The following is a 12,327-nucleotide window of genomic DNA, read 5'->3' as shown; positions in this document are numbered from 1 at the left end:
TCCTATCACTAGGATGAGAGGCAGTGAGATTACAGAAAAAGCATTCAGATATCAGGTATCTGTGTCCCAAGAGAAAAGGCAAAGTAACTGCCAGAAAGAAAAGGGAGTTTAGTAGCAAATGATTAGGTGACCAGTGGTACACAAGAAATATATATTGATTAATCAAAATAGCCTAAAATGAATTTAGAAAATATCAGCATTAATGAATACACTGTTTCTTGGAACTCTAAAGTGGTTTACTGTTTACAAAACACATTTATATATATTATCTCATCTGTTCCTCAGCACAACCCTTGAGCAGGGTATTTATTAGTCTTTACAAATGAATACTCAGGGTCACCAGATCAAGTAACACAGGCAAGGATACACATTACTTTACGTCTTTAATGAGATCTCTACCCTTAAAAGATCATATACTCTAATGGCAAAGACAAATTTAAATAATGTCAATTATATTGTAATAAGCACAATGAAGGGAAAACCCAGCCCAGAATGGGGAATCAGGAGTAGTTAAGAGTTGCTTAGGGGACACTTTCCAAAGCTGGCAAGACTTTAGCTAAGTCGCTGAAAATTAGCAGTAGCTCACCTAGCCAAATCACACTTTCCATGAGAAATAAGGCTCCCAATACTCTGCTCTGCACTTTAAGTTTCAGTTTACCATGTTAATTAATACTCCACAACAGGGATAAAACTTTATCAAGATTTCCTATATAAGTTTCCTATATATAGATTTGTTACTTTTTATTCTGCATCTTAAAAAATGAAAATACTCTCAATTTCTAATATTCCACACATTACAGTGTACATAGAAGGCACAAAATGATCATTAAGATTACAGCCGATGTCTACTGATACTATAAGAGTAATCAATAAATTTCAGATGCCAAACCCTTTTTATGGTGATCCAAAAGAAACACTGATAGATTAATCCAGTTTCTTAATTTCTAGAAGAGTGTCATCCAACACAAATATAATGCAAATCATACATGTAATTTAAACTTTTCTAGTAACCAGATTTTAAAAGGTAAAAGAAACAAGTGAAATAAATTTAAATATTTCCAAAATAGTCATTTTGTTTGACATGTAATCAATATAAAAAAATATTAACAAGACATTTTAAAGTTTTTTCTTAATGTTGTGGGCTAAACTGTGTCACCCCCAAAATTCGTATGATGAAGGCCTAATACGCAGTACTTCACAATGTAAACTGTATTTGGAGATAAGCCCTTTAAAGAGATAATTAAGATAAAACGAGGTCACATATGGGGAGGGCCGTAATCCAATATGACTAGTGTCCTAATAAGAAAAAAAGACAAGGACACAGACAGAGGAATAGTCAAGTGAGCATACAGCTAGAAGGGAGCCATGTGTGAGCCACACAGAGGCTTCAAAAAAAAAAAAACACAATACTTTCCTCTTAGATTTCTAGCCTCCAGGAATGCAAAAAGACAAATTTCCGTTGCTTAAGCCACCCACTTTGTGATATTTTGTTATGGCAGTCCTAGCAAACTAAGACACATATAAGTCTTTGGTGTGTATTTTACACTTACAATATCTCTCAATTTGGAATAGCCACATTTCAAGTGCTCAATATTCACCTGTGGCTAGTGGTTACCATACAGAACAGCAGAGCTCTAGAAAACAAAGCCTCATGAAAATACACCACAAAAGTCACAATTATGCAAACTGCAATAATTTCTCTGTAAACAGATGTAAATATACATTTAATAAACATACCTTTATCTCAAGTTACAACTTCAAACACCCCAAGAGCAAAACTATATTTCACTAACTAGAACACCTACTTTCTCAGCTGAAGGTCTAAAAAAGGACATTAACCACACTAAGCATATGAACTTCTCCATATACCTATCAGGCACATTATAGTCTCGCCCTTCTTTGCAACGGCATCTTCGGACATCACAATGCTCATAGTGCTGCAGAAGGTCTTGATAAGCATTTTCCTCTAATTCCCAAGACGCATCTCTGTAAATGAAGCAAAATATAAAATATACTTTGGTTTAAAATGTTACATAAAAGGATTGGTAATCAATCTAAAAATAAAAACTTCACAAACTTAGGAACAAGGATAAAACTTGTTCTTCTTTAGGATTAATCATTCACTTCAAGATATAAATCCATTAGTGTCATTTTACCCTACAGTTAATCAGTCTCACAGTGAATTTCAAATGCTAAATGAAAAATCAAGCAGAAATTTTCTAAAATTTACATTTTTCCTAATATTTCATTTCCTATTTTTAAAATTTTGATTTTAATACCATTACTTCTGGATTCCTCATCTTTAAGTATTAAGAAAATCCTTATATATTTTTAACCACATCTTGATTCTCTTAAGACAATTTACACATACCACTTTGAAACCTATTATACTTGTGTATAAATCAACCAATTAATATTGTACATAAGTGAGGTGTACAATTATTAAGAGAGTATAAACCACTAATGAGACATTTAAGTCACAGTGCCTGGTCTTAACAACTAGCAATCTGAGGAGGAGGAGGAAGGGGTGGGGAGGGAGGCTTCACATTTTCCTATTTGAAATGGCTGCTTGTCTGTGAGTACTTAATCAGACATACATGCTTATTTCCAGAAGTAGGGGTTTGCTATTAAATCCTACATTTAAAATATCTTTTTGTCAAATGGCTAAATGCTACTCACTTTTCAGGAATATGAATTCCCATTCTCAACATCTCTTTCTGAAATATATCACTATTATTGCATACTGTGCACCTAAAGAAAAACACTCCTGCATTTATTGCTTGAACCTACAGTGGAAAATAGAAAATCTATTGTTAATAATTTAATAGGTTATCAAGTTATGAATTATATAGCTAATAGAACATGTGTTATTTTTCACATATTACGGAAAGTTATTTTTCTATGCTAGTGGTTCACAAACTTTGATAAACTAAGTTATCCCACTGCTAAAATTTGGAGATATTTTTCCCAAAGGAAAAAAAATTAAGTCAATGAACTGACTGTTCTTTACATCACTCATATATATTTCTCAACCTTTTGTATCTAATGTCATTTCTGTTCCCAAATACTGTGTTGTTCATTACTCTCTGTGAATAGAACAGTAAAAATCTTCAGTTACTTCATCTAGGAAGGATGTTTAAATAAATGTTACATAAAAAGTATCCTTGGTTCTGTTTTTAATTCAATGTCTAAGTCAGTTTTCATCCTAAGAGAGAACCTTAAAAAGTATTCTCATTGCCTCAGCAAAGAGAAATACAGAAGCAGCAGGCAGAGAGTATCCAGAAAGAGAGGGAAAGGGTAGCTAATCTCTAATTTAAAAAGCTAGTAGCACACAGTCATTTAATAAATATGCATCTTTACTATACAGGTGCCAAACACTATGCTAGTACCAAAACAGAAACATTAAGTGACTTAGATCCTATTTCAAGAAATTCTTGTGAGTAGGCATATGTACATACAATTATAAAAGTGTTTTTACTGTACTTCTTTTAAGAAAAGGATATACATCGAGAGAGGAAGTAGCACTGAAGTTTAAAGAGCCTGACAAAAATGTCACAGGGATGATAAGGTTAAAGCCAAAGTTGGAAGAAGCAGGGGTTTGTCAGGAAAATAGGACAAAAGACACTACAAGGACAGGGAACAGCTCATATATCAAGTCTCAGTGGCAAGAGAGAGTACATATGATTAGGAAACTAATTAATAATATACTTAGGGATTACAAGCTGAACATAATGCACTAAGTAATGAGAATAGAGCAAAGCTATTAGTGTGAAGAATTGATGGGGAATAAGGCATGCAAAAGAAAGACTAGTTAGTAAGCTCCAGCAAAAATCTATTTAAAAGGTAGAGGGTAGCTACAAAAAAGGATATACACAAAATATCTATTAAGCAGACCTCACAGACTTGGGGAATGACTTGTGAATGGTGAAGAAAGAAGTGAACTAAGAGGAACCCAGGTTCAATGAACTAGCAGGTTGCACACACACAGCATGTGAGAGGGAAGCAACAAGTTATTGAAATCTCTGAACCTAAAGGATCTTTGAGCAATTGTAAAGTGATACCAAGATCTTACTAAATACAGCATATGATACAAGGAAGTATCTAGTATGGAGGAAGAAAGAAAACCAGCATAGGTCATATGAAAGATATCAACAAGACCACAGTAATGACAGAGAAATCCAAACTGAACAAGAATAGTGATAATCCTCTGCATACACAGAATGAAAGTTTCCATCAACTTCTATGATATTAATTTGTAGTCTCTCCTCACAAAAATCCCAATGTATTTAGCATTTGTAGTGGTCACAAAGAGTCTACGGCCATACCACCCTGAACGCGCCTGATCTCGTCCGTAGTGGTCACAAAGACAATTTGCTTAACCACATACAATTCTCATTCTACTGCATGGATTTGTTCTTCCTTCAACTCTTTTTATATTAATGGAGTTCAGAGATTAAAATATATGTATTTTTCAGGTATTACTGTAGCTACCTAAACAGGGTAGACTCCATTTACTATTTCAGTTAAGAATTTTACCAGAGTGGAAAAGTCACTGGAGCTCCTTTAAGGAACATGACTCAGAATGAGCTGCCTTGGTGTGGTAATTGGTTGTTAAATATTTTAATAGGCACAGCAATAACTGCTCATCCATGTTTATATCATAGACAGGTATCCAAGCGGCCATGATCTTTAATTATATTTGCATAAAGTAGACCTATATTTTTGTTAGTAGTACTATTTCTCATTTTTAATGACAGAATTAGAAACCTAGTATTTTCAGTATTCACAAAAAATCCTACAAATCCTAGGTCTAGTTTGAGAACCTCTGTTTCATTATTAATGCATAATGAAGCAAATCTTATTTGTCTTGAAAAATAACATACTGTTAAACAAAGTTTGTAAAATGATACAGTTGCCTGCAATTACATTCATTCAAATATAAACCCTTAATTAAGATAAATTACTTAAAGATTCTCATATACTGTGAACTTCTTCCTCAATAGGTAAAGATGGCACTTCATGTTTATGAACTGCACTCTCTGGATCCTTTTATAAACACTTCTTTGTAAGAATTAACAGGATTTCTAACATTTACCCAACAAAATAGACTATCCTGCCACTTTTAACTGAATAATCCTAAAAATAAGAGTTCAAGGTTCATACAAAAAATTAGAAAGTATTTAATAATAAAGCTTTACTACTTTGACAATTGTTAGTACTTTCAAGACTATTGAAATATAAGAGGATTTACAGTATCTCCTAGTTTAAAAAAAACTTTTGCAGATAACCTGTAATCAATAATAACATTTCATTTTACTAACCAATAATTAAAGCCAAGCTTTTAAGGAAACAGTATAAACTTAACTGAAACCTTTGTTATTTGGCATTCTATTAATTCTAATTGTCTATCAATTGGTACTTTCACACATGTATACTACATATTGGATGTTATAAATAACTGGGATCTTTAAAAAATTTTTAAATTATCTTATGAATTGAAAAAACAGTAAATTGTTTAACATATGTTTTATGATGTTTCATTTACTAGAAAACTTGTCATCAGGTTTAACATACAAGGTAGCTTCTCAAACAGCTAATATTAATTTCAATTCATTAGACAACAATCAGTTCACTGTCAAAAAGTTACGATAAAGTGTTTACTGTAGTAAAATTTTGATTCAATAAAGCTGTTTTAAAAAGTTGCAAGTAGTAAGAGCTAAAATATACATGTCAATTCTTTCTAATTTAACATTCAAATTAGCAAGCAACAAATTTTTTATCAGGAGAAGCTTACAAAACATCTTACCTGTAAACAGTCTCTATGAAACCAAGCATTCTTACAACAAGGACTTCGTAATACACTGTAAGTTGGAGTAGGTGCAATAAATTCCAAGCAAATGGTGCACGGTAAGGAGTCTCTATAATTATTAGATGTAATTATTTGAACAGGTCGATGGTTCCAACAAAATGACCTAAAAATATAAATTATTTTAAAAACAACATCTAATAAAGTATAAAGCACAGCTAGGTTAGCCTTGCAAGTCACATTTATAAGAGAAAATTCATTCATCTTTCTTTCATAATTAACCTACAGTAGACTGGAACAACGGCACTATAAATCAGTTTTAAAACCTATGACCAAGGAGAGCTGGACTTCCAAATTGTGAACCTTTTGGTAGTGAGACTTACCTCACAGAATTTCAGTAACATTATGTTGAGAATCCTACGTAATATTATTTGCAACAGAGTATATACACCATTGTACTCAACCTTGCACAAACTAAAGGAACAAACTTACACTTAAAAATAATAAATATTTTAATCATATAATGAAATGCAAATAACTTATTCCTAACCCACTAAATTCATTTCCATTTGTATTTTCTAAACTGCAGTTTCATACATCATAGCAATCCATTAAATACGTCAAGAACACAAAGACTAAAAGAAATAAAACACTCATGATATCAAATACTAAAATTCATAAAATTTTGGTATTTAAAGCTGAACTTAAGAAGCAAGTATTTTTAGGGGCATCTCAGGAAATGCTATTAATTTTTTGGACTCCACCAAATTTATATGACTCCTTCAGTTTACTCAATGAGAAACATATATGGCCCTGTGAAAGAAAAGTGGATTATTAAATCTAAAGAGCGACATAAAATCTAGAACTGTGTAAGGTGGAAATTTTCACTGACTATGAACAAATTAACAGTTCCATATTACATTCTAGAGCTGAAAGCTAGAGGTGAATACTAATCATTAAGCCCATTATAGACACTGCAATTCTCAAGACTTTGAAGATAGATATGACCATAAAGAAGGGGGGAGAAATCATAAACACACACACACACACACACACACACACACACACACACACACACACAATGTATATGCATAAACTCAGTGTAGCTTTGAAAGGAAATTTTACAAAGGAACTGTATCATTGGGAGACCCATATCCATTTCCCACTTTAACATTTATCTTTCATATTCAATAGTTAATTAACTCACGCAAAATTGCCAGTGAACTGGAAAATACATTCTTTCTGAAGTCCACATGGGAAATGATAACTTCGTTTACATCGGGGTGCAACACATCCAATTGAAGCACCAGTTTTCTTGCAAACACTGCATTTCTAGAAGAAAATATAAAAATAGGAGTTACAACATATACAAAATTTGAGTACTATATATATATATAAGACCAAGGTATAGATGAATGTTCATTGTGGGGAGTCTGAAGAATATTTTTATCATACAATAGCTGTGATGATGGTATATTAAAGAAATTTCCTAAAAAAAATGATTCTACTCAGAAATGATCTAAAGACCACTAAGGATTCACTTCTATAACAATTTCTGAGAAAGGAAACATCTATAACCTAACATGTGGGTGAGACAATGAAGTTTCCTTTCCTTCCTACCTGCTAAAATATTTTAAACTGCAGGGTTTGTACACATAGTGGTTGTACATGAAAGTCTCATTCAAATTTCAATAGAAAACACATAATTAGGAAACATTTATTAAGGAGAACAGCAACAATATTGAAAACCAACCTGTAAAAAACTTGCTAGGATCACTATCCTAACCAAATGAAAAAGTGTTAGATACTCAGAGAAGGTTAAGTAGTGATTCCCCAAAAGATATGCTCAAGTCCTAATTCCTGCTACCTATGAATGTGAACTTATTTGGAAAGAAGGTCTTTGTAGATGTAAGTTAAAGATCTCAAGATGAGTTCATCCTGGATTTAGGGTAGTCCCATCCTTACATCAAAAGACAGGTGTCCTTATAAGTGAAAGGGGAGGAAAACTTAAGACACATAGGGGAAAACCACATGAAGATGGAAACAGATACTGAAGTTATGCTGCCACAAACCAAAGAATGCCAAAGGTTTCCAGCAGCCATCAGAAGTTCAAAGAGAAGCATCGAACAGATTCTTCCTCAGAGCTTCCAGAAGGAATCAATCCTGACAGCTTGATTCGGAACTTCTATTCTCCAGAATTGTGAAAGAATAAATTTCTGTTTTAAGTGACTCAGTCTGTGGTAATCTATTAAAGCAGTCCTTGAAATGAATTCAGTGGCAATGCCACTGCCACTAACTTAACAGTGGTATATAAACAAAGACTATTAGATGCACCAATCATTACTAAAATACAAAACAGTACCTAAAGCATCTTGGAACCCTTGAGATGACCATTACAATGGACACAGATGAAAAGATTATTCAGTCTTACTGCTGCCTCCTCAATTATCATCAGGCTGTAGGAGGATATCTTGCCAACCTGAGGCTGTCCCAGTAAACTGACATTTGGAATTCCAGTTTTAAGGTCACAAATAGAGCACCTCTTCAGGATTAAGATATTCTCAAACGTTCACAATATATTCAGAGAGGATACAGATATTTTAAGATAACATTTCCAAATCTGACAGGGATATCTGGAGGCCATCTATCTTTCATTATTATCAGGAGGTTAAGGAATATTGATACTAATATTCTCACATGGTCCTTAGATAAAATGCCGCTGCTAAACTTTTCCCCAAGGTTTTCCCTTCTGCCTTAGAGCCTCTATTTTACCATTAACTCCCCTGCATCTTCAACAACTTTAAAAATAATTGCCTCCATCACTTTGCCTCAACTAAAATAAAGTTCTCTGAATGCTTTCCTTACAGAATTTCTTGACTGACGCTGCTTATTTCTCCATCCTCCTTAAATTCCAGACTTAGCAAGGAGTAGGAGTGGGATATGGACAGAAGCAGGAAAGGGGAAAAACAGAACATTATTTTAGTTCCATATTACAGACTGTAGGCCACCACTCTATATTCATACTTAAAAAGATCTAGTCCTTTGAGCCTAATGACGTCTACCCTCTGTCACCTACTACTTTCCTGGTCATTCTACCTCCAGATTTTGGCATCCTTCTCTGTATTTTAATTCTTGCTATCATTCTAAACAACTTTAGCATCAATAGGACAATCCTTTCACTTCCTCAACTAAAATGTGTCAAGGCACTTCATCCATGCCAGTGTAACAAAGAATCCTCTCATCACCCAAAACTGCTCCTCCACGGAACTCAATTCCAGTATCACATTCTCTGGACCAAACCCCCTAGACTTCCAATCTTCTCGTTCTCTAACTCTCATTATTTATACTCACACCACACAGAGACCTACAACAGTCCATTCCTTGCATGTGATATAATAACTATCACACAGAAGATCCACAAATTATAACTGAATGAACAGGGAGTTAAGGTTTAGAATACTTTTTCTGGAGAACATGAGAAGGCACTCAACATAATCACACCACGCCACAGAAGAGCCACAAGAGACGTGGAGTTCATAAATTACTGGTCTTCACAGTAATTGTGTAATTTCCACCTCAATCCATCATTCCAACCCAGCAACTGAGGTATAAGAATAAAAAGTGAACAGTTGGGTTGACTGAGGATCGAAGGTTTGAAGAAAAGCACAGTGGAAATACGGTCATAATTCTGATGGTAAGAGCGGCTGGAATGATGGTTAGGTTGGAATAAGATAAGGAATTGAAATCACTATTGTCACATAACTTATCCAGGATCAGTTGAGCTCTTTCACCTGGAAAAATACGAAGTATTCTTTCTAAAATGTACTGGATGTGACAAAGTAAGCATTGGAACATAAAATCAATGTCTTATAAATTTCTAGTAGAAAAAGTGATGGAAAAGACTTCCCTAGTATTGACAATATTTGTGGTATTTAGCATAATGAGTAAAATAATTTACTTACCAGTTTAGAAGCCCTAGTCACTTCTTTCCTGATATCTTCTATTAGAAAACCATAAACTCCTTCTTCTTCTTTACCCCTCTGCCAAATTCCACTTGACATCAACTATGAATATATTCTCAATTAGAAAATAAACTCTAAGAAACTAGTATGGAATAAAAAATATATATCTATAATATTCCAATAAAAAATGGGACATAAAACAACTCAAATTTCAAGTATCTCTTATCTATAATAGCTATTTTTCATGGTCCAAGTAAGACACTACTCACATTCTTTGATTGGGAAGACACTGGATAGTAACAGTTCATACAACCAAACTGGCTTCTAAAAGCATTCCAGAAAATAACAACAACAAAAAAAGGAAGTAAAGCATAAAACACTTATAATCAAGCTTAAAAAAAAAGTGGTAAATACTGAAATGTGAATGTAACAATAATAAATACTACAGGGACAATTCAGATTATCAGTGATATTTCACACTAACTTTAAATTTAGCTGGATTCTGAATCATAAAAGGCATATTTACAGGGAAATCTACTAAATTTTACTTAAGGAAAATGTTTCAATTTTTAAAAATCTGTTTTAACCTCAGTTTAAATATGTTAAGGAAGCATGAATCAAGAAAAAGCATGAGACTATGAATACGAAATTCTGGATTGCAAACTCAGCTCTGTGTCCAACTTTCTGGAACCCTAGGCAAGTAATTTCGTATTTCTGATATTAAACGCAAAAAAATAAAAACACTGGGCTAGACTGTCTCCAAATTTTTCAGTTCTAACATTCCATTATCATTTACAACATTACTATACTTCCCTATTCACAAGAAAATAGAACCTTATAAATGCTGAGCCTAGGTAGGATCAGTATGTTTTTAGGTTATTACTCAGTAATGAAATAAGGCAAAATATAAGGGAAATTCTGATATGACCAACTGAAATATATTAAATAATTCAAAAATACTTCCAATTTGTGATAGAAACTTATTTTAATCAGTATAATATACCCTAAAGAAAACCCAAAGTGGTATCTATTACTTAAGAAATATGAAAAAATAACCCACTAATAAAACAGTTCTCCTAACTCTACTGCATGGAAAGTAAAATAAACTCTTTAGAAAAATAAAAAGGTTTTCTTTTGTGATACAAACTGTAAGACTCCACCTTACAAATAAATCTGGAATGCCAATTTCATGTTCCCTTAAATCTTAGTACAAAATAGTTAGGTTCCTAGACCAATCTACAAATCTTAGCGAACCACCAAGAAATATGTTAGATGATTTCTCAAGGAAGCATCTAAAGAGTTTTAACATGAATGCTGCTGTGGGCATAAAAATACGTCCACAAAGAGGTGGGGCCTAATTCCCTTCCCCTTGAGTGCAGGCTAGAATTAATGATTCACTTCTAACAGAATAAAGCAAAGGTGACAATGTTATATGACTATGAAAACTAGATCATAAGGTTCTGTCTAGGTGCATATTTATTTCTCTCTCTCCTTTATCATTTGCTCTGGGAGAAGCCAGATGTCACACTGTCAGCAGTCCTACAGAGGTGCCCAAGAAGTAAGCAACTGAGGCCTCCAGCCAAAAGTAGGAGTAAATGAGGCCAAAAGCTACGTCAGTCACTGGAGGTAGATCCTCCAGTCCATCAAACCTTCAGATGGCTGAACCATGGCTGACATATCAATTGCAACCTCTTGAAAGACATTGAGACAGAACCACCCAGCTTAGCCAATACCAGATTCCTGTCCCTCAGAAACTATGAGATAATAAATGTGTACGCTTCTGTATTCCAGGATAATTAGTTAAGCAGCAATATATAACTAAGACAAGTGCCAAGAAATATTGTGTGTACTCATGCAACCCTGGCATGCTAAGGCAGTGATGGTGCCACTAATATCTTAAGGTGGATTCAGTGAGGTGAGAAGTCTGTGGAGGGAATGGGGAACAAATGAGAACTAATTCTCAAAGTGACACCACTTTTTCTTCCTTCTGAGTGACCCAAAAATTAACTTTTCTTTTCCCCAAGTATGTATTACCTTTAGATAGAACTTTCTAGGTTCTCTGTGAAATAAAATACTTTTCTTTTAGTTCCTGAACTTTCAAGCAAGTCTTTTCTAAGATTTATCACCAGCAACAATGGAAACAACAAAATGATAAAAAGAACAATTCCATTAGAAACCTAACCATTTTTTCCTTTTTCCACTTAGGCTCTAAAGGGTTAGGCAAAAATAAACAGGTAATGATGACAGGTATTTCTACATACCAAGTAATTTCAGACTCTTAGAATTTGATAAATGAAAAATCTTATTTTTACATTGGCAAAATGAGATCCAGAGAAGTTAAATGACTTATCCATTTCTCAGAAACCAGTCATCAGGATCTAATTCTCTTCTTTAGAAGAAAATCAAATTTCTAGGATTTAATTAAAATTTATACTCACCAAACAATAGTAATGTACAGTGAGATCCCATTTCTCATTAGTTTTCTTTTCTCCATATTTAATAGGACAGTCATCATTTTTTCGACAGAAAACACAAGCTAACAGTAAAAAAAAGTAAATA

The 12,327-nt window shown here is 33.6% G+C and overlaps 1 protein-coding gene across 5 annotated transcripts in view; it reads right to left on the bottom strand.

Annotated features, from left to right (window-relative positions):
- The window catches only part of G2E3 (G2/M-phase specific E3 ubiquitin protein ligase), a 51,695-nt gene that overhangs the window by 21,156 nt on the left and 18,212 nt on the right, over positions 1 to 12,327 (bottom strand). For 4 of the 5 annotated variants that reach the window (XM_032481813.1, XM_032481814.1, XM_006191251.3 and 1 more), the window contains 6 exons: positions 12,207 to 12,304; positions 9,769 to 9,870; positions 7,014 to 7,138; positions 5,807 to 5,972; positions 2,680 to 2,786; positions 1,870 to 1,986 (listed from right to left, as the gene is read on the bottom strand). In XM_032481813.1, coding sequence (XP_032337704.1) covers positions 1,870 to 1,986; positions 2,680 to 2,786; positions 5,807 to 5,972; positions 7,014 to 7,138; positions 9,769 to 9,870; positions 12,207 to 12,304 — 715 coding nt within the window. The remainder of the gene's footprint in view (positions 1 to 1,869; positions 1,987 to 2,679; positions 2,787 to 5,806; positions 5,973 to 7,013; positions 7,139 to 9,768; positions 9,871 to 12,206; positions 12,305 to 12,327) is intronic. The other variant, XM_032481816.1, reaches the window with a different exon arrangement.

Source organism: Camelus ferus, chromosome 6 (genome assembly GCF_009834535.1).
Source record: "Camelus ferus isolate YT-003-E chromosome 6, BCGSAC_Cfer_1.0, whole genome shotgun sequence".
NCBI classification, from domain to species: domain Eukaryota; kingdom Metazoa; phylum Chordata; class Mammalia; order Artiodactyla; family Camelidae; genus Camelus; species Camelus ferus.
The sequence above is the reverse complement of the archived record's forward strand: the minus strand, read 5'-3'. Positions and strand labels throughout refer to the sequence as shown.